This window comes from Trachinotus anak, unplaced genomic scaffold, assembly GCF_046630095.1.
Source record: "Trachinotus anak isolate AG129_WGS33_773 ecotype Australia unplaced genomic scaffold, CSIRO_AGI_Tana_v1 ptg000007l, whole genome shotgun sequence".
Lineage (NCBI taxonomy): Eukaryota > Metazoa > Chordata > Actinopteri > Carangiformes > Carangidae > Trachinotus > Trachinotus anak.
Window position 1 is genome coordinate 8,199,989 of NW_027273858.1, and position 25,890 is coordinate 8,225,878.

The 25,890-nt window shown below is 41.4% G+C and overlaps 1 protein-coding gene across 1 annotated transcript; it reads left to right on the forward strand.

Annotated features, from left to right (window-relative positions):
• pgbd5 (piggyBac transposable element derived 5) lies at positions 1 to 24,772 on the forward strand. The gene is made up of 7 exons (XM_071480240.1): positions 1 to 764; positions 6,350 to 6,780; positions 10,999 to 11,133; positions 13,752 to 13,932; positions 16,198 to 16,395; positions 17,827 to 17,932; positions 18,285 to 24,772. Exons 1-7 carry the CDS (start codon positions 377 to 379, stop codon positions 18,478 to 18,480), a joined length of 1,635 nt encoding a protein of 544 aa, XP_071336341.1. The 5' UTR covers positions 1 to 376; the 3' UTR covers positions 18,481 to 24,772.
• Positions 24,773 to 25,890: the final 1,118 nt, after the last annotated feature.

Here is a 25,890-nt window from a genome sequence, read left to right on the forward strand (position 1 = left end):
GTCTTCCCTCTATGTGGAGAAATCGCTTGTATTTCCACCCGGATGCTGTGCCATGACTGCTGATAATTTTGCCCAGTGCGCAGCGCTGTGGGCAGAGCAAGGGAGCGGAAATATTTCAGTACCCTTGAAGCGGACAGCTCTTCCCGGATCCACACGCTTCTGACCACCGGGCTGTGCATCCGAGCCTGGAGGGCAGGGGGATCATAATTCATAGCCTACCTAAGATAGGGGAGGGTGTATCCGCCACATTAAAGGCAAACACCTCCCTGTTCTTGCAAATCGTGACCACTTGTACGCATCTGAAGCCGTAGTGGAAGGGTGAAAGAGGAGGGAGGAAGAAATAGAAGGGGGGAGCAGAGCATCACTACAGAGAGAGATGGCGGAGTGCGGGCGGAAGGCGCTGTCTCTCCTGGAAGCGGCCCGCTCCCGGTACGAGAGCCTGCAGATATCCGACGATGTGTTCGGCGAGTCCGGGGATGACAGCAGCGACAATCCCTTCTACAGCACCTCCGGTGACTCCGACTCCGACAACTACATAGCCGAGGTAGGCGAGGAGGAGCATCAGCCGCAGCAGCAGCAGCAGCACCACCACCACCACCACCACCAAAAACGGGGCGATAAGGACAGCGGGGGAGCAGGAGGTGGCAACAGCGGGAGCAGCGGAGCCGGTCCCCCGGGCTCTCTGTCCCGTAGTCAGGCAGAGGACGAGGGCTGGTTGGAGACTCTGCAGGATGTCACGGTGCCGCCGTACAAAGAGACATATGGTGAGACGTGATGCACGACAACAAGATGAATAAGGTCGTTTGTGCAACGTGGAAGAATAGCCCGTAGGTGTGAGGTGACTGGATAGAGACAGACTGAAATAGTGCAGTTCATGTTTTCCAGGTCAGGCAGGCCATTTCTGTCCCCCCCCCCCCCACCCTCCCCACCCCCCATCTGGTGCCAAGACAGTGCACAAAAGGCTATGACTCTGGTACAACTGGATGCTTGTTTCATTTTCGTTTGTGCGTGTGTGCAATGCATCCTCCTGGTGTGTAGTGAGTGGGTGACTGGGGGAAGCATGACACTGCATCGTTAATTGATGTAGTGAGTTAATGGCAAACGCTTAGCCTTTGATACTTCACCCCTTGGTGCTGTGGTACACAGGCTGCCCTGTGTGAGCCTGTGCGTGTGTGCTTGTGTTGCAGGGCATTGCGTTGCAGGGAGACATCCAGTTTAATTTAGAGAGACAGCATGATGTCTCTCCTGGCTCAACACACACACACACACACACACACACAGTGTACACACATTTTTAGCAGTGCGTGTGGGCAGAATACGTGCACAAATGCTGGCCTCTGTCCTCATGCACCAAGTTAATTAACAGAGCTCATAACTGTATTAACATGAGACTCAAGCTCAAATGTGTTCAATGTTGAAATGTGTGTGTACACCGTGACAGTTCAACAGCACCATGCACCCTCTCATGTTCTCATGCTGCTTGAAACCCACTGCTAGCCAATATGTAGCAAGCTGTCTTCAGAGCAGTATTTATCCATTCTGGTAATCAACAGGGAGGGAGGTCTGGGTGCAGCGCCTTCTGTCAGGCTTCGTTTGGATTTGTTCTCCTCACCCGTCTCTCTTGCCTCAGCTGAAGCGAAGACGATTGGTGGAAATGCAGGTCCTGTATGCACACCGACATGTTGCACAGTTGCACCCTTTGGAGGTGAACCAGCATATGGCTGGAGCAGATATGGACCAAGCTCCAGTCTGCTCACACACAGCACAGAAACACACACTGGAGCAACATGTGTAAAAGCATCAGCACAAAATCGACTGTTGGTAAAGTGCCAGGAGTCCACAGCAAATTAAGTAAACCGCATTGGTCCTGAGCAAAGATTTCTTTTGCAAGATGTTCGAATGCCAACAGCAAAATATAGCCTAATAATTAGAAATAAAAGACCACATTTAATTGTCTCATCATAAAAAAAAAAAGTTTTCAACTATTGCATCTTCTGTTGAAGATATGGGGCTAAGCAGGATTACTAAACAGGACAGCAAAAAAAACAACAAGATTTATCTATCTCTAAGTCCGGTGTACATGAGGGAGCGAGGTTTGGGTTTAGTGCAGTGCCTTCTGTCAGGCTTCATTTTGGACACGTTCTTCAGTTATTCAGCTTACTTACTTCATTAATCCTACTTTGTGAGACAGGGCCCAGATATGGCGTGGTGCCTATTTCACTTATCCCAAATAATCTGAACCAAACTGAGCTATGATGTGGTACCATAAGAGGTTCTATGGTGAGCAGAGTGTCACAGGATGTACTGTACTCCAACACCCTCCTCTGTCCTGCTCTGCTTGGCTGTTTTGGGCTCTGTTGACTTAAGATAGGGAGGCAGCAGGTGTGTGTCTGCGTTGTATAGTCTGTTCTAGTTTGTTAAAATACAGCTAGTGTTTGTTTGCACAAGCACAGCCAGTGTGGGTGTGGTCCCACCATCCTGTATCAGGGTTCAGATGATTAAGAGCTGCTTGGCTGGATGAACACAGTACTGCCAAGGAGCATAATCACACTTCAGTCTATAAGTAGCCAAGACCATACTCTGATTTAATCAGCCTGAACAGTACAGATTGACTGCATTCTGAGCATCAGCATGCCTACATAAATATGTTTATCCACCAATCTAAATGGCATAGGATGGGAAGCTACTTAAGATAGATAAGGTTTCTACTAAGTCTGTTCATGGTGAACTGTGGGAATATCATATTGACATACATGATGTTATCATGTGTCTAGATTTCTCTGTCCGTCTATCTGTCCATCTGTCTTTTTGTCACCTGTCTGTCTGTCTCCCTGCCCATTTCTCTGTCTCTCTGTGCCTTACTGTCTGGCTGTGACAGTGCTGACACAGACACAGCGTTGGTGTGACAGCTCCACTCCTTGGAGACTGTGCACCCTGTACATAAATCATCAGCCACCGCCAGAAAGCATTAACTCATCCTCATACAAATTCAAGGATTCCAACTGAGTTGTGTTTTTGGGTTTGTTTACAGTTACAGCAGCAACTTGTATTTGAAACAGTTGCAGAGTTTTTGAAGCCATGCTGGGTTTTTACCCAAGGTCAGCTTTATAGGTGATGTGTTATCTTCATTTCAGCTGGGGATCGTTTCTCCTGCAGTTCAAGGGGGGTGGCAACAGACCGAGCCAAGGATTATGAAGCATACATCCACATCTCAGATTATACAACCACCTTATCATGATGTTGAAGGGAATTAAAGAGCTATTTATTCATTCGCTTTGCTAAGCACGTAGATTAATGGCACTCGCCATATGTCAGTTTATTTATCTGACCCTGTAGTTCTGACTGTCTGCCTTATCTATGTACACACACAAATTTAATAATGTTTTAATTTAAATATTTGTGTATATATAGAAGGCTACTGTAAACTATGTTTATTGGCAGCTATTTGACAAGCAGAGGTGCACGTCTGACCCTTTTTTTTTTTTTACGCATGTCCAAATACGTGCAGAGACAAAAAATACAAAATGAAATTTTTCATGTAAAATAACTAAGAAAAAAACACTAAATGGTAAAATAACTTAGTTCCATAGTGGTACATTGACTTAAAGTGAAATTGTAATGCAGGGAAATGAATGAATGACCACAAAATCATATAAATCAGATGCAGAATACTGCATTACATTTACATATGTATTTCCAAACAATACTACAAAAAACAAAAAAATAAAAAATAAAAAACAAGAGCAAAACAACAAAATGAAATTGGTATATCAAATTCATATATCATGTCACTATAAAAAATGATGTACTGTACAATACTGTAGGAATCAAAATAAAAAATAAATTTCAGTTAGGCCAGCTGCCGTCTTTCCCAGGCTTTTGAGACAAAGTTAGCCAACTTTAACTATCACTGCATTTTCCATATTCCGCACAACAGAAGATTGTTTTTGCCGTGCTATTTCATGGCAAATTAAACTGAGCACATTGTGTATATTTCACATAATGCTGTTGTCACAGTAAATTGGTCCAAGCAAACTATAATTAAAAATGAATGAAATGAGTTGTTGAAGTCTTTGTTTTAGATGTGGATTTGGCCTACATTCTAAATATGATATACTAACATCATAACATTATTAATTTTGTTAATGTGGCTTGTCTGAGAAAACCCTATTCCTTAAACCCTACCTAAAATTGTCTGCTATTGCTCTCCCACTCTCATGTGCTCTGTCTGTGATTTCCATTGAGCTCAAAAGTGATCTTAAAGCATGTTTCGCTTATGCAAAGGGTTTATCCTCTGCACATTCACAGTAATCTCTTATTCTTAAATCCATGGCTATAAAAGCTCTACCATGCCTCAACAATAGAAACACCACAGCAGCTGATAATCATGAGGGATTATACTACTGTCTGTATGTGCAACGTAGGTGGAGTTTTGTAATGAGTAATGTGGGAAATTGATATTTCAAGGCTTCCCCTATAGACATTGCAACATTACAACATTAGCTAACAGTCTGAAAGGAGAATTATGTAAATGCTTGATCCAGTTGAATCAGAGTGTTATAGGCTGGACTGAAGCAAAGCTGGCAGGGATGTATAAAGACAAATCTATGGAGGAAGGTTAAATTTGCTCAGGAGCAGATGAAGCAATTCCATTATCTATAAAAATGATGAGTCCTTCCTCAGGTTGTATTTTTGGCTTAGTCCTGAGATGAGCTGAGGTGAGTCATTTTGCCTCGGTGGACCTTTCCATCTGAATGTCTGATGTTTTTATGGAGGAGTGGCTCGCGCTGAGGAAGTCAAGCTGGACTTTACGTTAAGCTTTCAAGTCGAACTGAATGCAAATGAGTGGATTTTGAGCCATGCCCCAGCTACTTCTGTTATCTTGGCCGCAAGCATCAGCTGTGTGGGCCTGCTTGTACTCTACTCAGTCTTTTTTTTTTTCCTCTTATCCTCCTCCACATGTTGCCTTAACAGTGTACCATTTAATTTTAAGCCTCGTACATGTCATCTCAACGTTAAAAGACTGAAGCATTATTTTGGCTGCAGCTAGCCACTCAGGACTGAAGAAAGGATAGAGAGAGAGTGAAAATCTCTGCTGTTCAGACGTAATGAGATTGTGTCGTTCAATTGAGCCAGAAGTTGTTCTGCTCGGCCTCCAAGCTTTCTCGTTGATCCAACAAACTCAGAGAAAATGTCTAATTTACTAGAGCGAATGCATCAAGCCAGATACTGCATTGTGTGTTGACTGGGTGACTGACTTCAGTACAACACCTAAAAGCTTACAGGCAGAGAGCTTTTAAACTGGGAGTAAATGTCACTTTCCCCTCAGTAAATAGAGAGGGAAAATAGCTGTAGAGGAAAAGAAGCAAAGTTTTACATCCAGCCATTAAGTGGCTCCCAACTTTGTCTGTCAGTTATAATGTTGCAGATGAACTCATTTACCGTCATTCCTTTCAACCATTTATCCATTTTAGCAAACTGTTTCACCTGTTAATCCATTAGTTTTATCCATCCACTTTCACCATTTATCCATTAGCTGTTTGAACTATTTATCCATTAATTTAGTTTTTTTTAAACTATTAATTGCTTAAAGCTAACTGTTACTGTTTAACCAGTCCCTTTAATCATGTATCCATCACTTTTAGTAGACTACTTACTACTCTCACAACATGATGTTCCAGCTGACTCCTGGGGATATGCGTGTATGTGTATGTGTGTAAGTCTGTGAGGTTACATGCACACTTCAAAATGCTGCTGTTTAAACGACACCATCTCTCATCAGAATGATGCTTCATTGACAGTTTGACTGGACACCTTTCATTCTAAGCTCACTCCTGACTCGAGTACACCAGAACATGATTTTTGATCCGTCGCCTGCCATAACACTAAAGCAACGAGGCACCGAAACCTTCGGCAGGCGTAGAAACGCCACGCTGTGAGAAAAGCATCACAGTGTGGTGGCTGTCATGTTGTGTAAACTTCCTAGCTGCTGCCCAGGGCTTGTGACATTTACACCAAAAGCTGGTGTGGCTGATCCGTGAAAAAAGCCCACAGATGTTCTCTCTGTTACTGTTTCCTTTTGTTGTATGAGATGAAGATGGAAGAGCAGTTTATAGACATCCTACATACCCCTGACAGTGACAGCGCAACAAAATCAAATCTTATTATCGTGTCATAGAACGTCAGAAGAGAATTATAAAGTCAATCAAACTGAAGGCTTGGTGCCAAAATTTAAAAACTGGGACTAAGTGACAGTTGCGTCTGTAAGTTAGCCCATATGGGACTGTCTATCTGTCAATCTGTATTTCCCTGTCATAATGTTTTTTTTCCCCTTCCTGTCCTGATCCAGGCCCTGCTCAGAAGATGCCAGCCTCCGCCACAGCCTTGGACTTTTTCCAACTCTTCGTTCCAGACAATTGCATCCAAAACATGGTCACCCAGACAAACATGTATGCCAAGAAGTTCCAGGAGCGTTTCGGCTCAGACGAAGGTTGGCGTCCCGTCACTGCCCAGGAGATGAAGGCCTTTCTAGGCTTTGTCACCTCCACCAGTGTGCACCGCTGCGAGTCGGTGCTCAGCATCTGGAGCTCAGGCTTCTTCAGCAACCGGAGCATCGCCCTGAAGATGAGCCAGGCACGTTTTGAGAAGATCCTCAAGTATTTCCACATTGTGGCTTTCCGGCCGTCACAAGGAAGCAACCAGGGCCTGTACAAGATCCAGCCTTTCCTGGACTCACTGCAGCAGTCATTCAACTGCACATTCAGACCTTCACAGACGCAGGTGTGTGCAATACTCCAGGCCTGGGCTCCTTACAGGATCTCAACATGTTTTTGGGCAGCTAGGTGCTACATTTTGCACATACATATGTGGTATATATACTGTATAAATTTGTACGTATCTTATTCTCATACTGATTTTCCATTCACTGACTTTGTCAAACGGTCACAGTAACAGCACCATCAGGAGTGTTTGTGTTCTGGACATTATATTTTGCATTAGCTTACACTAGAACTGAGAACCATGTATGTCAGGGGTCAACAAGATTTAACACCACAGTTGACATCAAGCATTATAGCTTTTATCTGCAGTTGGCAAACAGCAGACAAAATGATCAGAGACATATCAGATGTAAGACGAGAGAGATGACCTGAATCACTGTTTTCTCATCTATCTGGCTGGTACTGTTTCACTTAAAGGTATATTTATATATATGCACTTTTAATACAGTAGCAAAGGAATTCCCAGGTTACCTTGTGAAATAAAAAAATTATAAGGAATCTGCTTGTGAAGGAGGATGAACCAACTCCCACAAGCTCCCACACGCAGTCCCAGATTGAAAACCCTCTACACAGCAAGTATTTAGGCAAGCATTTGTTTTTTACAGACCTCCCCTCCAGACGACTTCAACTTTTTCTGAGTTGCACTGTATGCATTAGATCTACATTTATGCAACTGGGGCAGTGGTGCGCCAGCCTTGCTGCTCTATTTTGGGTGGGCTGGAGTCAGTTCAACTCCTACTTTACTTGCTACTTCTCTAGAGGAACAGCAGCACTGCAGACTTGAAAGGACCTGTGAAAAAACAATGTGATTAAAATCAAAGCAGCTCTTGCATATCATTGTCACGCTCCCATCCAACTTGATTACTGTATGTGAGCGCAAACAATGAAAACAATGCAGGGAATTTTGCTCTTCTTGAGCAAACAGAGCAGCAATTACTCAAGCTTGTTTCCTCAAACTGATGAAAATCAAGTAAAAAATGTCTAATAATAATAATAATAATAATAATAGTAACAGCATTCAATACTTAATGAAAGGAAATCGTGTGATTTGCTGCTGATTGTCCATGTCCACTTTGATTTGTCTTCCCCCCTGACTCATGAAAATGGTTGCCTTGAAAAGGTAGCACAAACTGCTTGGTTTGTTATTGGAAGACACAGCGTTGCTTTCACTTCATCTGAGGGCTTCTCTCATTCTACTACGCGGTCTTCCATAATGACAAGAATCAAATCACCCGTCATATTCAGAATCTGGTTAGGAGCAGGGCACCAGGGGTGGCTAATCATATTCCTGTGCGGGCTGGTGTCGCTCCTGGAGCCACTGTCGAGCTCTTAAAAATTAATGCATTTCTGGGAGGTAGTTGATTAATTTGCTTTTGGCCTCTCTGCAGTATCAGTGTTAAAACCTCAGCTTCAGTGTGAAAGATGATGTCAGTGCTGCGATGCATTTGGGAATACGGATCTTTACCAGCAAACCCCTCATCACCGTCATCACATCCTCCGCTCACTCAGCTATGTAATTTCACTGCCAAAATGGTAAAAACATCAAAGCTGGTGTAATTGGTGGTTTGATGAGACACTAGGCGGTGTCATGCTAAAGCTCTCTATCCACTTAGATCCAAAAAACGACTGAAACAATGAGGGCAAGCCGGTTGTCAGACAGCATGCGTGTGTCATTAGCAGTTGCAGGGTACGTGCGTATCTAGGCCAGTTTGTTTTATCTGTTGGTTTTGTGCGCCAGAGGCAGAGAGTGGTCCCAGAGAGTGAGAGTGACACAGACTGAGACTGTTGCTCCACAGACAGTGGGAAAAGTAATCTGCCCATTTAATGACTGGGGCACAAGGAAAGAAGGTGATGTAGTGGTTTGAGTGTGGACTGAAAATCTGGTCCACAAAATGTCAGGAAATAGCAAAAAAAAAAGCCTAAATTGACATATTTACTACCAACAGTTCGAAACCTATTCGTACTGAGTTTGATATTATTTAGATACATTTGATTTATCTGCTGCTTATTCAGCATGATGTATGTGTGTGTTTGTGTGAATGTGAGTGCTGAATGTTGGCGTGGGATGTTAGCTCACACTGACAGCGATGCTTCACATTTTCTATGTGCAGTGGCCAAGGCGATCTGTTGACACTGCTTTGTATTGATCTTCAAGTTTAAAATCTTTAAGAGCGTCTGTCGCAGTCCTCGCAGGAACAGGAACATCCACAAACGAGTGAACAGTGTGAACACATGTGAACGATTTACTTCAGGCGTTTTCAGCGGTTAGGATAAGATGTCGAGATATCTGGTAACCAAAAGAAGCAGGCTGCAGCAGTTAGCGCTGTGCTTATGTGTGAAAGCCACAGGATGAGATATTTCTTAAAAGGCCAGTGTGGTTTGAGTGATGTCATCCACCCAAAGGACAGATAGCCTCATTTATTTTCCACGTGTATATCCATAACTCCATATTTGACTGGGAAATGACTTGTTGCTCTCGGTCCTGGAGCAGGAGAAAGCTGCTGGTTGCCGCTCGGTTCAGCTTTAGTCAAATCAAGGTGGACTGGGAGAAGGAGGCAGGGAAGACACCGGATCAAGGGAAACATTTGAAATGCAAATATTTATGGAGTGGTTGACAGCATCCCTGCACAATACTTGGCCAGGTTTTCGATGTACCACGTTGGTTAAATTGCCCGAGAAAGAGTTAAAAAATATTTGGTTTTGTCTGTGTGTGTGTGTGTGTGTGTGTGTGTGTGTGTTCAGATGATGCCTCGGTTTGTGTGTGTTTGGATTTGTAAATGCGTGCCAGTTTTTAAATACTTTCTTTAATCCTTGTTGGGAAATTCATCCTCAGGATCTGAGCCAACCCATCGACTATTTAGAGACAGAGAGCAGACATGGGAAAGTGACCCTGCTTTTTTTTTTTTTACATTTAAAGAGTTGGAACAAGTGAATTTTTGCAAGTTTTGATTGAAAAATGACTTAAACGATAACGCTGGGAATTTTTAACCTGGGCCTTATTTTCCAGTGTTTTTGGTGTAAATTATTGATAGGGACTAAAGTCTTTGCAGTCTACTATTGAGGTAGAATGGTATAGGCTTACCTGGCAACCACTAAACACCTGCTGCAATGTAAACAATGGGGCAGTTGTCCATGTCAAAGTCCATGCACTTAAAGTGTTTGCTTACAGGTTTAGATTGTTATAAGTATCTGACAACATTATGGACATCATGAACGGATATATTCCCTCAGAGATAGACCTTTTTGATAAAGATCCTTTTTGTTTAACCAGAAATAGCCATTATATAATCACTCCACCAGACTCCACTCACAAAACCAGAAATTTTACATTGCAGAACATGGGAGTTGTTGGTCTACCGCTGCTTTGATCGATTAGTTTGTTATTGTGTGTTTTTCAGTGGTGGAAGAAGGATTCGGATCCTTTACTGAGGTAAAAGTACAACATAAGGCCCAGGTTCAGAAATCCCAGTATTATCCTTTAACTGATTAATGAGATTCATTTCAAGGCAGAGAGTCATAAAACTTGCAACTCTGTCTCTGTTACATTTTTATCTGTTTGTTTTCCATTAGTTTTACATTTTAAATCAGCTTGCACCATGCTCAGCACAGACCCCTGTTTTTTTGTGATAACGTCTCTCTCACAAACACTCGTTCCCCCACAGGGTCCACTCAATTTACTGCAGCAGGAAAAAAAATTGAAGTTGAAATGTCAACTTTGTTCCAAACAGCACAAAGTGATAACATTTTTAGATGTATTTTTTAGTGTGGTTTGGCCTGAAGTCAGAATTGCTAGGCACAGAACATGAAAGATGTCCACAGACAGACAGACAGAAAGAAATCCTTAAGAGGATAACATATATAAAACCAAACGTGAAGGACAAGGGAACAACTGAAACAATAGAAAAAAGCATTTCTCTGAGGGGCTTTGTAGACCGACCTGCACAGTAGAAAGCGTGTTTCTCTCTACAGTATCACACTCCAACACATACACAACTTGTGAGGATCTTCGATTGGCTGCCTTCTCTCTCTAACCCTTAGCTGTAATGTTACATCATGCACATCCTCACCTTTATCTCTCACACAAAAATACTTTTTTTCCCCCCTCCTCTCCCGGTAAGGTCGGCTATTTTTCCAGTAACACCTCTTGTATTTTACTTGTGACATAGTTATGTAAAAATCCACTGAGGCAAACTCAGTAACATTGTGTGTCTGTTTCTAGGTTCTCCATGAGCCCCTGATAGACGAGGATCCAGTGTTCATCACCACCTGTACGGAAAGAGAGCTGAGGAAGAGGAAGAAGAGGAAGTTCAGCCTCTGGGTTCGACAGTGCACCTCCACTGGATTCATCTGTCAGGTGGCAGCACGCAATACTCAGTGTGTGTGAGTGTGAGTGTGAGTGTGAGAGAGAGAGAGAGAGAGAGACAGAGAGAGAGAGAGAGAGAGAGAAGCTGGAGCGTTATTTTTTTGTTTTTGGAAATAAAATAAAAGGGAAGCAAATGTGAAAAAGAAGCAAGAGAGAGTAAGAGAGAAAAGTGTACAAGTTTGTGTGTTTCCTTTGAGTTTTCTTTTATCTTCAACAAATTTCAACAAATTCTCATTCTCAGGATGTCGATGTTGCATCATTTTGCACTCAGCCAATTACTTTCCAGGGCTTCGGAACATCTCCAGGCTGTACATGGAAAAAAAAGTCTGAATCTAAAAGATCAAACTGATCTCTAAAATGAGAAATAGCTTCTGAGGAAAAATACTGCTCGTCAGATTTTCCTTCTGATGGTGTTTTAGAGTAAAATAGCCACTGGCCTGGGATCAGATCTGTGTTGTCACATCTCAGGCAGGCAGAGCTGCTTTGTTCACTAACAACCTTGCCCTTACCGCAACCTTCCACTCCTACGCCGGTTGCTTATATAACGCCATCCTTTAACTGAAGCCCGGCGCTGCAGGAGGGCTGACAGACCTGTCCACCTCACACCATTACAGAGAGGAAAAATTAGACAACTGCTAAAGCTCCCAGCTGGGCAATTATTGTGCCACGTTATGTGCAGCCAAACTGTCAGTGATAGTAGTCGTTCTTCCCCTGTACAATAAAGCAGTGAGGTTTTTTTTAAATACAGCAGCCTGTAGGTCTTCCATCCAGCCGCCCACACACACGCAGGCACAGACCAGCAAACACACAAATATTTTCTTCGGTATATTTAAGAGGACATAATGCATTTACCGTCAGAGGTATCTAGCTATGCAGACTTTTTATTGTATACTACAGGATCCAGTAGAATATAGAATACTTATGGTTTTTATTTCACCTAGTTTGGAGCTTTTTCTGCTCCTTCAGTGGAAGTGAATGGAAAATTCAGCATCAACATTTCTCTCTAGAAACAGTGTTCCCATTATTTAGAGATTATAAAGATTTAGAGATTATTTGTCTTGCGTTGTTGTTGTTGTTTTTTTCAGTCTGGGTAAACCTACTCTTTACCTCCACATCATGTCTTTAACCTAATTCTAACTTCAACCAATGAGGACTGACCACAATTTCAAAAGGTGTTCACCTTCTCAGGGTCTTATACTCAAGCTGGTTCTCAAAGAAAAAAGTGCAGCTGCACACACACATACGTGTGTCAGTAAAGCATGTTAGCATTTTCTTTTCTTCACGTTTGAGAATGACCCTCCCAAGGACAAACTTTACTTGCACTGGGTAGAAAGCACAACAATATAATTATACGGCACAGTAAAGTCGGGGCTTTTCACTGCACAGAACCCATTAATAAATGGATCTCAGGCATAAGTATCCACTACAGAGGAAGAGGCTCCTTCTTTAGCCTGGATGTAGTTCAAAATTAAATTAACGGAGAGAGGAGCAACTGCGATTCGAATTTTAAAATGTCCGTTTTCTTTTTTTTGGTTATCATTGCTTTATATCAAATAAAATAGCTGATAAATCTAACCACCATTTTACCTTTATCCTAAATCTCAAACTGTGTTGTGCACAAGAGGCATCGTTTAAAGCATGCCATTTAAAGTCATATTCCATTATCCCATCCATTTAACAAATAAGCATTAGCATTCACGCTGACTGTGGCCATTTGGCAGTCACTCAGTCTTTACCAGTCCGCTGTACACTGACGTGCGTCTGCACCGAGATCTTCTCTCTCTAAATGAATTGTGTCAAGGGAGAAAAAAAAAAAAATATAAGAAATAAAACGAGTTAATGGAGTGAATCAATGTGATTCCATTAGCGAATACACCGCACAACAATTCTCACACACACATACATGGACTGACCACTTAGAGTAAAAGCTGCAGGCCTGACATAGTCAGACTAATCAGGCTAATGCCGTTCAGCTCATGAACAACAGCAGTGAGTGCAGGAGGGACACTGGACTGTTTGCGGGTTCACATTTCTGTTTGTATACATTTGATAATGGCTGCCTTCGGAGGCCAAGCTCCTCTCCTTGAAATAAAATCATAATGAAAAATGGTTGCTTCCTTGAAGGAAAATTCCAGTATATTTTAGCCAGGTGTATTTCCCATTACAATGGCCATTGTCTTGTCTCTTGTCTAATTCTGACTAAAAGTAAACGCAAAAAGACCACTAGATCACTAAAACCAATAAATGACCACTATGGCTAACTGCGAAGGGTCTACATATGTGTCATCTTGCTGGCTGAAGCCTCGTTTCCCCAAATCTTTACGACACGAACATGGCAAGTGCAAATATGTATTACCCCTAGAGTCACAATGGCCTCATCAATGGGAAACGTGCTAGGATGAATAATGACGGACTTCACTTTAGGCCGCCTAAATGTCATCTTCATACACAAGATATTTCATACTCCAATTGGCATAGCAGTATGAAATCTCCCAAACACATTCATGAGCCCAAGTAGATTTTGATTTCAGCAATTCTACGGCCTTTTTAAAGTTTGTCAGTTCTATTGCTGTTTTACCTTCATGCCCTTCCCTCCTCCCTCCCTGCAGATCTCAGTCCATCTGAAGGAGGGCCAGGGTACAGACGGTCTGGCCACCTTGAAGAACAAGCCTCAGCTCCACAGCCTCGTGGCCAAGCAGCTCTGCCAAAACATCTCTGGCAAGAACAGCATCATCTTCACCGGGCCGTCCATCACGAGCCTCAGCCTTTTCACCGAATTCAGCAAACAAGGTACACAATCAAGTAGCAAGAGCAGATCTTGTATCTGTTGGTGTGTCTCCGTCATGCTGCCTGAACAAAACAACCTGGTCAGCTCCTGTCCCCTCTCTACTTCCTCCTTTTCTGCCTTGATATTCTCCCTCCTCATTGCATCTTTTTTTCCCCCCTTTTTGCAATTTTTATTTCTTTATGTATTTTTAATGATGTTGTGATGATAGCATCCCCAGGCTAAACAACGCAAAGACAAAGACAGTCTGTTGCAATTTAAGTTCAAATGAGACCTCACAACACCGCAGCTGGGAGTTATTCATTTTCTTTTCATTTTCTGTCCTTACACCTCAAGTGGAACATTTTTAACCACATGTGAATGTGGAAAGGCACAAGCATGCCTTTGGACTGTACTTTACCTACGACTGGGCAGATTTGTCTGTCATGCAATGAAACTCCTTTTCTTTTAAATCAGCAAGGAACGTAGATGTGTCTAAATGAAAATAAAACAGCCTAAAGAAAAGACATATCACAAAAAAATTCTAAATCCATATTTTCCAGGCATTTTGTCTGTGATTGTTGTTGTTGTAGAAACAAGTGTAACTGTCTGTATGAATATGACGCTGCCTTATTCTGTCGGTTTCCAAAATATTTGAGAAACAAGAAGAGACCACATTGGAAAAAGTGGAACTACTTTTACCACATTTTCTTTCAATAAAGATGCCTGGTGATGACTGAATTCGACACTAAGTGACTTGTTAAGATGGATGTTTTGTTGTTGTACAGCTAACATCGACCGAAACTGCCCCTGGCTGCACCTCAACAGACTGTCCATTGTATTTTGACTTGCACAGTAAATCATGGGAGATTCAGTGGGGAGCGTTTAGCCTGGTCACAGCTTTAAAAATCAATGGGGAAAGGGAAACACTGCTTATTGTAACAACAGAATCTAAAGAAGTTCTTGTTTTTCCAATATATTCATTATGTATATATTTAATATATTCAATACATTCATTATGAAAGCATAATCCTACTGTGGTAGAGTCTCATTTGAAAAGTTTACCTGTTTTCTTCTTCCTTCATAATAATAGCAGATATGGGACGATACAAGAACAAATACCATAGACATTGTCAAGTTAGCAGAGAAACAGGACAGAGGACCCAAATGCAGACAGACAGGTGGGCAGGTAGATGAGGGGAAGCTCAGGTTAGGCAGGCAGAGTCCGAAAGGGCAAGTATCCAAAGAAAAAAAACACTGGAAAGAACTTAAAAAACTATCTTAATCTTTAACTGGGCAGCAGAGCAGGCAGTCACACAGTAAAACAACCAAACCTACAACAGGGAAGTGATTACAAAGTAAAACAGGAAGCACTGAACCCACATGGAGTCACTCAGAGGGGTGCATCATGACAGATACTTTAGAGACAGACGAGGCTCTTTTGACAATATCATCAGCACAACTTGGAAATGAAAAAGCAGAAAAAGCAGAGCTGCAGTGAGCCAAGTAAAGAAACAACAAGTCCAGAGATGTAATCCACATTTTGTCGTCCTAATTGGGTGAAGCTACTGAGAGGCACTCAGCCGAAAAAACTCAGCTCTGAGCCTGTGAAGCCATTGTCCGACATTTTTCTGTCAAATTTATCACGCTGGATTAATTAGCAGACTTAATTACCCTGCACTACTCTGCAGCACACGCGCACACACACACACACACACACACACACACATATAACATAGATAGAAATCATTCTCCAAATCGAGAACATGAACGAATCAGCAGCAGTCAGCCACATGATTGTTTCACCTCTGCTCATCCATGTAAGAAACAACAAAGTGAAATGGGAGGAACGACAATACTCACATTTGAAAGTATTTTGCTTTAAAAAGAATTACTTAAAGCAGCAATGTTCTATGTAGTCAATTACACAACTCTGTAGTTTCAGCTTTAGATAGAAACTTTATGTCATTGATGTTAGTTTATTTTCTTTGATTATTGGTTATTTTATCAATTAATGCATGAATAGTTTGGTCTATAAAATATATAATAAAAAAAATGCCCATTGCAATTTATCAGAGCCCAAGATGACTTGATGTATTGTTTGTTTTGTTTGACCCCAACAGTGCAAAACTTGAAATTATTTAGTTTAATATCATATAAGACTTAATCAACTTAATCAATCAAACTTTAATCTACCCATCATCTCATTTATCTACAGGAAATAGGTGTCTACACAGTTCCAGAAGCATCTGTGTAAACGTGAGCATGTATTTGTACTTTTCCTTCTCCAGACATCTTCTGCTGTGGTCTGCTGAGCACCAGGAAGAGCGACTGCACAGGCTTACCACAGAGCATGCTGGTCTGCGACTCCACGCCAGCGCAGCGCGGCCAATCACGAGTAATGATGAAAGGCAGCATGTCACTGATCAGCTGGTACAACAAGGGACACTTCAGGTTCCTCACCAACGCTTACTCCCCGACAAAACAAGGTAAACAAGACGCTGATTTATCAAAAGCATCTTTACACTACAGACAATTTATTTCTGCCACAACGTAGCAGTAGGATTGTATGATTCTTAAAACTGCAGGGGTGTATTTTGTCCATTTGAACTAAATATGTTTTGTACTGACAGGAGATGGCACACACAATATGTTTTCACGCACAAATACATGTATTTGTAGGAAACAGTTTCTGGATGCGAGTTAGCATCAGGTGAAATTGGCGCATCTTTAAGCATTCGTGTCAGGGAAAGTCAATGAGAGCTTCTAATCCATGATAATCCGTTTCTAGGAGGCGACGGGATCATGATATTCCCCTCCTCTTATTGCATAATCCACTCTCGACTAAACAGTTTTGTTGGCTTTTAAATCCAGTTGAAGGGCTGCAGCGTGTGCTTGAGCTCTTTTGAATGAAGAGTGTGGAAGTGGGGCCCCAGAGCAGTCGAACAGTTATTGTGCAGTATTGATTTACTTTCCCCTGTGTGTGTGTGTGTGTGTGCGTGTGTGTGTGTGTGTGTGTGTACGCATGCAAATGTTTTTCACTCTATACTTGTAGTTCCCAATCCCATCAATAACCACAGCATTTCGTTCGTATTACGTAGTATCTATAGAAGCCATATCAAAATGAGAATCTGTTATGTGGGTAATATGTATAATTAATTCAGTGGTAATTTCAGATGTGGTGTAACAGCACCTCCCGAGCCTTGGTGGACATGTTTTAATTGAATTCTTCTCTGTTATATTAACATTTGAGAGAGGAGAAACATTCCTAGTAATAAAATCTAAACTAAAATGAGAACTTTGACAACACTGTGTTTAGATATCAAAAAACATCCACAAGACTTGATATAGCCGTGTCAGACACATACAAACCAGTCACTAAGCATTTACATAATAACACAAGTCTGGACTTTGATCACAACTATTTTAACTAGTTATCGTTGATAAAAAAATGAAGCATTATTCTGTAACTGCCTGGGGTATTTGATTTTGGCAGATCGTCTTTGAGAACTTTGGTGTTTTCAGAACAGCTGATGTGTTTTTCTAGGGCAGTGACAATCCAGAAAAGCAGTGCTTTGCATATTGACTCACTGTTAGGACTTACCAGGACTTAACAATGGAACAGATGCATCATCATTGTTGCTATTTGTTACACCTGTGTGTGTGTGTGTGTGTGTGTTTCCTACTGTGAATGTCTGCCATGAAAAGGCCCATCAAACAAAGCAGCCCCGCAGGGACCAAAGAACAAAGAGCAAAAAAAAAAAAGATAAACAAGACAAACCTCTCTCCCTTGTCTGGGTGTTTCCAGGTGACCAGAGAGTCTGGAGAAAATAGGTCCCATCAGCGGGAACTCCGGTCTCTGCTGTACGTCTCTCACTCTCACTTTGTGCTGTGTGTGTGTGTGTGTGTGTTTGTGGCAGGTTTGATCATTAAGAGGAAAAGCGGGGAGATCCCATGTCCTTTGGCCGTTGAGGCCTTTGCAGCGCACCTGAGCTACATCTGCAAATATGACGACAAGTACAGCAAGTATGTACAAGATTTTACCAAACAGCCGCTGTTTATTTCTGGATTGTTAATTGATTAGCCACTTGATGGATAAGATGACTGACAGAAAGTAATTGTTTAATCATCATCATCTAAGGAAAAAAAAACCACTCATTCTCTGGTTTCAGCTTCTCACATTTGAGGATTTCTCTCTGTTTCTCTTTCATGATGAGCTGTAGGATTGTTTTTTTTTTTTTTCAACTTTCTGGCATTTCATAATCCAAATGATTACATGTGTGATCCTTTAGTTAAGTGTAGTAGTTACAGGAGAGTGATTCCTTTATTCATTCATTTAATAGAAAATGAAGTAGCTAATTCCTCCACTCCTCTTCAGGTACTTTATCTTCCATAAGCCCAACAAGACCTGGCAGCAGGTGTTCTGGTTGACCATCAGCATCGCCATCAACAACGCGTACATCCTCTACAAGATGTCTGACGCCTACACCGTCAAACGCTACAGCCGAGCGCAGTTTGGAGAGAGACTGGTCCGTGAGCTGCTGGATCTGGACGACTGCTCCCCCACACAGTGAGGAGGATGAAGAAGAGGAGGAGGAGGAGGAGGAGGAGGAGGACAGCAGGAGTGTGCAACAAAGAAACACACACACACACACGCACACACACACACACACACACACACACACACACACAAACACACACACACTCACACACAAACACAATTCCCCACACATACATTTATACTCTTCTTTACGGTTGTACAGACTCCGCAGTCTGTGTCTATGTGATAATACTGAAGCAGTGCCAAGCCTATGTCTCTCTTCCTCTAGTTGTTTTTTGTGGTACTGTAAATATTCATTAACACACACACACACACACACAATAGAGAATTATGAGCCACGGGACAGTTCACATGCCTCAGCTGCAACTTTCAACCACACGGAATTACTAAGGATTTGTCAGCAGGAGATATTTCACATGCAGAGATGAAGGCAGGAAGCATGAAACCGGGAAGAATTCACCATTAAATGATGTCAGCTTCAAGTTTTTAACTCTTATCAAAGAGTGAAATTATTGAAATGAGCCTGAATCTCCCGTGTCAGTGTTCAAACTGCTCGTCAGGCTAAAAGGCTACATGTAGCTTTATACTCTGCAAAAACACCTGCGACCCTGTAACAACAGCTTAGTAAACCAGGACTAAGGTGTGTTCACACGCTGCATGCATAAAGAGTCTGGATTGTGATGTTCTCTTGTTCAGTGTGAAAATGATTTCTGCTCCAGGTGGGTTTTGAAACTTTTGTTCGTGTGTATTTATTTAGCAAGTGGAACTGCCGTTTGTGTGTGCGACATTGAGCCTGAGGATGTAAATGTGCGGCTGCTGTGACCCAAATGTGTTGTGCTGCTGCATACATTCACTAGAGGAAGACTGTCAGGTGATGTTAAGCCACAGCCAGCAGTGTGCCACCAATTCACAGCCTCCTAAGAGCCCAGAAAAAATAAAAAGACAACAATTAAAGTTTAGGGAAAAAAATATAGTTTTATTTATTAAGGGTTTAACACTTAAAAGTTCTTGATCTGTTTCATCAGGGCTGTGTGAGTGTGTTTTGATTAGATTTACAGATCAACATAAAGTGACAACTGATGCAACTGATTTAATTCAAGTATTGACTTTTTCCAAAAGACTCGGTGGAAATGGTGGAAAGAGCAACGACAAAACACAAATAAATAAAGGTGCTCTACCACCAAAAGTTCAGGGACTTTTAATTTTCCAAGAACTAATGTCCAGGAACTTTCCTGGAGGGCATCCCAGCACATGGTGATCTCTGTTCCCACAGAACCAGCCAAAGCCCTGAATTACAGTGCCAGTCAAAAGTCTGGACACACCTCCCCATTCACTTCAGTGACAAAGTGTTTCCAGACTTCTGACTGGTCCTGTAGTTCACTGACATTAAAAAACTCAACAGAGGCTTTTCACATCATTTGTACATGATGCAGAAATGGGGGGAAAAACTGGGCTTTGTTGTTGGTCCATCAGTCGTAAAATGACTTTGCTTTTCCATTCTAATTATTGTCACCCACATAATACAAGCTGTGTTTGCTTGTATTATGTGGTATGTTATGTGTGTTTTTAAAAAGTTGCATGTTTTTAAAAAAGCCTGAGCAGGGGTTTTTTTGTTCCTGGAACTTCCTCAAAAGGCTCCTGCAAGGGAAATGCACCTTCAGTTCCTCATGTGAAATAATCGGAACTGTTCCATCTGTACAGGTTTTTAGGGTCTTTAAAAAAAAAAAAACATCATGAAGTTACTTTTGTACCAACAACACTTATAAGTTGTCACATTGGCCTGTTTCATCTCTTATGCTGCTAACTGTACTTTGGCTTGATTAAATGTTCAGTAAGCCTGTGTTGCTAGGCAACAAGAACTATCTTGGCCAGCGGACAAGGGTTTGGATAATGTTGCTTGGCAAGATTTAGATCCAAGACGTAAAAAGTGACTGGTGGCTCATAAGATGTCCCAGCAAACCAACAAAGCAACAAATCTTAATGTAGGCAAAAGCCATGTGTGGGACCCTCTGATTGTCGTGCAGCTTTCCCACACACCCCTGGTCTCAAACAGAAGTCACCAAAAAGTACTGACGCTGACACCGAATAACTGAGATTTGATGATTAAAAAATATGATTAGTTACTTAACCTTTCTGAAAACATTTTCAAATATAACTGTTTTAGTCTTCAGAATAATCTTGTGAAATGAAAGCACGGACACATTATTGACAAATATTGTGAAAGTTTCCTTCTTCCAGTGGCACATTTCTTGCCAAGGAACAAATTTAGATCTTCCATCTCTTGTCCAGCCAATGGGAGTGGGAGTGGGAGTGGGAGTGGAGGGATGAGCGTTCGCTTGCCGTCTTCAGACCCCACTGCTGTCTGTGGCTTCAGCGAGGATTTCAGTCCAGTTCGCTTTGCTTAACATGTTATGCAGTCAACATGTTGTCGTCACGCTGGAATCGTGCTACGAGGTGAAAGGTTTTGATGTGTGCTTGCTCCGTCAGCTTGGTTAGATGTGTGAATGCATATTACAGCGAGATGACAGTCGTCACGCTGGCAGAGTGGAGCTGTCGAGTGATTCGCTGGCAGGACTCATGCACTTTCCCACATCGCAGTCTTGCACTTTGAGGAGATTTGTAAAGTTAGCAACACGTCTCTTAGATGATCCTTTTAGTTTTGATTTGGATCCAATTATAGTATACACTGCTCTCAGAAAAATATGAATCATTAAGTTCTGTAACTATACATAGATAAATGAAATGAATTATATAAAATTATGACTGAAATTTAATGACTATAACCAAAACGGAAAAGATTTCCACTGTAGATTTAGAGTATAAGGTACAGTATGTCTGTTTATATTTTGTTTACAAATTACTGTGAGTGTATGTCCATAATCACTCTGTCACTGAGACTCAAGATTGTGATTTTTTTAACTTTTTCACTAATCCAAAGCACCTTTTGTTGTCATTGTTGCTCTTGTGTGTATGTGTGTGCATGTGTCTAATCACTGTTCACTTTGAAGCAACACTGTTAATCTTAAGAAGCACTCCTGTCATGACATGCATTTGTTAACTACTGATTTTAAAACAATATTTGATACGGACAAATTACACTCGCTCGCATTAAATTGACGGGGTCTTATTGTTGAACTGAAATACAGCTGTGGCCACTGCAGAAGCACATTCTGCCCCTTTGTCTGCATAAAAGTATAACTAGAATTAAAGTAAAATCCCCACTACTGAAATGCTAAGTGCATTTCCATCCATCTGTTTGTATGCACATTTTTTAATTTGTGCATTAAAAAAAAACCTGAGTGTAAATATGGAAAATAGAATTTAAAAAAAAGCCAAAGACTGTCGTCTTCCTCAGATTGTGCGTCACACAAACATAATTGCCATATTTCCATCAGATTTAATGACGCCTGACTGGATAATTAGTGCCACCTGCTGCTCACAACAATAATCACATAAGTGGATGGAAACGCAGATGAATTAGCATTTTCTTTTGACGATTTTCTGTAAATTCTGTTACAATTTTGCAAAATTTGGATGTAATTTGTCTATTTCTAGCACTGTTTAAAGAGCAACCTAATACTTTGCTGAAGAGCAGTGTTTTACTGCCCTCTCTGGTTGAAATGTAAAGTCTGTTGCGCCTCTGATTCTCAGTGAGGTCAGAGGCACCTGTAACCACACCCACCTGTGATGTCACAGTGTGCTGACGCACCGTGTGAGTACACCTGTACAGCACTACAGCTAAGTGAGGAGTTAAACCATCAAACACAATTGCTCTTTAAAATTGCTCTTGTTTAATTGTGTATTTTTCTTATTCCCATGATTATCAATTTATTTTTTTATATTTAATGTAAGAACTGTTTTAACCTCCTAAAATATCAGCGATCATTTAAAAAAAAAAAAACGTTTGTGAGAGTCCCTGAGTCCCTGAATGAAAAAAAAGAAAAAAAGCTTCCATTTCACTCCACCAGTTTCCATCACTGACATGTAACAATCCATCACAGAAAGGCAGAAAAACCAATTTCTTGTGTTTGTGTGTGTGTGTGTGTGTGTTCATGTGTCTAATCACTGTTCACATGTGAATCCATCCTCCTTGCTCACACTGCCACACGCCTCGCAGCTACACATGCATGCAGTGAGGCCTTCTGAGGTTAGACCCAGTGGAGGAATCGGTTTCTCAGTGCTCAGTCTGAAGCAGAAGAAGACAAGGCAGGTTGAGGGAGGATACGGGAGAAAAATAAAATCCTGGACTGCATCACAAAATGGTGAAGCACATACAACTATCAAATATATCTTAGGGTGAATTTTTCCACGTGTATAAAAGTGAAACCCCCGGCTGCATTTGTAGATGGCCTTTTAATCCGTAGCCTATCGTGGACTGAAGCAGACAGAGGTTTTCTCTCGTGCTTGTATCTCTCAGCTCAGACCACAAATGAGAAGAAATTATGCACCGGGGATTCTGCAAGGCCACAGTTACTTGGCAACAAATTATATACAGTATGAGTGTGTGTGAGAGGGAGGAAAAAAAGGGTGTATTTGAAGTTTGTCTGGCAATATGGTAATATTCCTATCACCGCAGCTGCAGATTGAGAGCTGAGCTGCTTCATGTTGCCTCCTTTTTCATCATCTACCACCTGAGAGAAGGATGGAGGTTCCTCCCCTATAATGCTTTTGTTACTCTGAGATGAAAGTTACATTTTAGCACATATTGATCAAAAACATGGTGTCTTTCCAAGTTCTGAAAATGACAAAAATGATTCTGTCCAACCTGTTGTGTTAATCAGTTATGAATCAGATATTTCTATAGTGCCTTTTCTGCTCAGTTCAGTGTTTTTAGTGTTTATGTCCTGCAATGGAGTTGATGTGAATGGTTAGAACAGATTAGATTAAAAAAATAATCAAACTCCTGCATGGTGTGAATAGTAGGGAGTAGAGAAATAAATCCCCTCCACAGTAGAGATGTAGATGCTGAAAATGTTTAATGCAGCCCTCTGCCCTTGTCCCACCGCTGTAATGATGCCACTGAGAATCAACAGGATATCTCAACACATCTCAAAAACATGAATAAAACTTCTTTGTTTGCTGGGTTATTTTATCTGCTCATAAAAATGATGATGGCAGAAAAAAAATATCTGTGATGGATGTTTTTTTTTTTTTACATGGGTAAACTACTGTGTAGGAACCTATGTGTGAGGCCCCCAAAATCACAGTTTAACATCCAAACACCAAACCTAGCCTTAAAGCAAATAATAGCCAACAATGAAAAAAGACGAGTGTCACTACAATAGTGTACACGGTTGTTTTTCTTCTCTGCGATTTCTACCTTGTCTCTTTTTGCAAAAAGCCAAGATGTTTGATCTCTTTCATTTATGCCCATTCATTTGTGTCAGATGTGCAAATGGGAGTAAACAAATGCAGATGGGAAGCAGCAACACACTGTGCAACCGCTAATGCATAAAGATGATCCCCCAAACCCAAACTGCTCGTCAAAAACTTTGAATTCTAATGAAAAAGAAAAAAAAGATGCTATGAAAATGAACCAAACTCACTGTCAGTTGTTTTGTGGTGATGCAATGAAGTTGTATATAAGATGATGTCCATGTGTGTGGTGTACTGTGTGTGCCAATGTGCCATCTCTGTACAGTGCTGCACAGATGTCTGTCATTATGAGTGTGACAGTGGGAAAGATATTTAAGAGTATAAATGATTAGCCTTTGATGTGATGAAGAATTAAAATGGCTGACCTCAGGGCTTCATAACTAACTGCTGTACAATATATTAACTTATTATTGAACAATATACACACTCTAAATGGACTTCTATAACCTTATCAGGTGCTATCAAACCACTAGAAGTAATAGTAGAATTAGATTTGTCGATGTTGGGAGCTCAGCAACCAAATAGTGAACACCAGGGTCATATATTGCAGGAGCTGTGCCACTAAAAACACCATGAGTTCAAGATATTCTGGATAAAAAAGTCAGAAATATCAATAATACCAGACACCAAGAGCAAACTTTAACTGTCCAAGTGGTAGATCGTTTTTCACTTCACATGATTCTGTTTGCAGTGGCGGCTGCAGGATGTTGAGTACTGTGGGCTCAAGTGTTATCTAGTTTCACAGAAGGGCCCGAATGATGTGTGTATGTGCATGTAATGTTAATACTGGGTTGAGTAAAAATGTGTAAAATAACTGGTGTATGCTGGACCAAATAACTTTCTAAAACTGTGTGTGGTGATGAGTTGTACAAGGTTGTTGTGTAAATGTGTCTTCATTAAAACTCTCCACATGTGGGTGCTCCAGTGAAGACTTGCAGAAGCTTATTGCTCTGTTGCGAATGAGTGGAAATCATGTTGAAGGCACAGATTTGGTCTTTACTAAGTTTCTTCGCAGCACATAAACTTACCACGTTCACTTTCACCTCAGCAAACATACATACGGAGCTAAAATACAGCATTTATGACACCGAAAGGGAAAGTGGTAACCTAGAGTCAACTTCACTTAGGAACTGCACAGAAGTTATTTGAGGGCAGTAAGGATTGACTTTTTTTTTAAAAAGCAAGACCCTTCCCAGTGTTATTCATATTTTCTTTGGACACTCCCCTCGACCTTGAAAAACACCCTGCCTTGTTCTCAACAGGTGTAAATGTTGTAAACTTGGGTCTGTTTGAGTTTGAATTGTCCTGGAGGTTCTTCAGTAAAGCAAAGATAGTTTGTTGCTAAACCTGCAGAGCAGTTCTACAATGACTTGGCAAAGAGCCGATCTGATTTCTCTCTGTGCTGAGATGTGAACTTACAGGGTCAACCTGATCCACGGAATGGACTGATTGATTACAGCTCCCACTCTTCCTGCCAAGGATGTGAAGTGAGTGCGTGTGTGTGTGTGTGTGTGCCCTCTTTACTTTCCTGTGACTAGTTTTCTTTTGCTTTGAAAAGCAATCCCTGCTACAACTGGGCTACATGTGGCTGAAAAACAGGGAAAAAGGTGTGGGTAAACTTGACCAGCTTTTCACCAGGTAACACTCGCACTCTCCTCCACTTAAAGCTCTGTATCTAATAAACGTTCTAGGTTTGATACACCTGCCTGTTTATAGATGTACTGTACTTTCAGTAGGGATTTGATGTGTTGGACCTGCACGGAGAGACGGGATCTATATACAGGATCACAGACAGTACCCAGGGAGTCTGATCTAAATAATGACATAAACAAACCTCACACAGAGAGGCATCACATTTCATATAACTGCTTTTCTTTCTTACGTTGGTCCAAGGATTTATGTTAATGGTGGAGGTATTTCACTGAAATCCAGAATTTAAATGTCATGACACATAAATAGAATAGTAGAAGAAGAGCAGTGGGGATGAGATAAGGCAAAATAGAGACAGACTATGATAATACCAGTCCAGGCTCAGTGCCGAGCCATT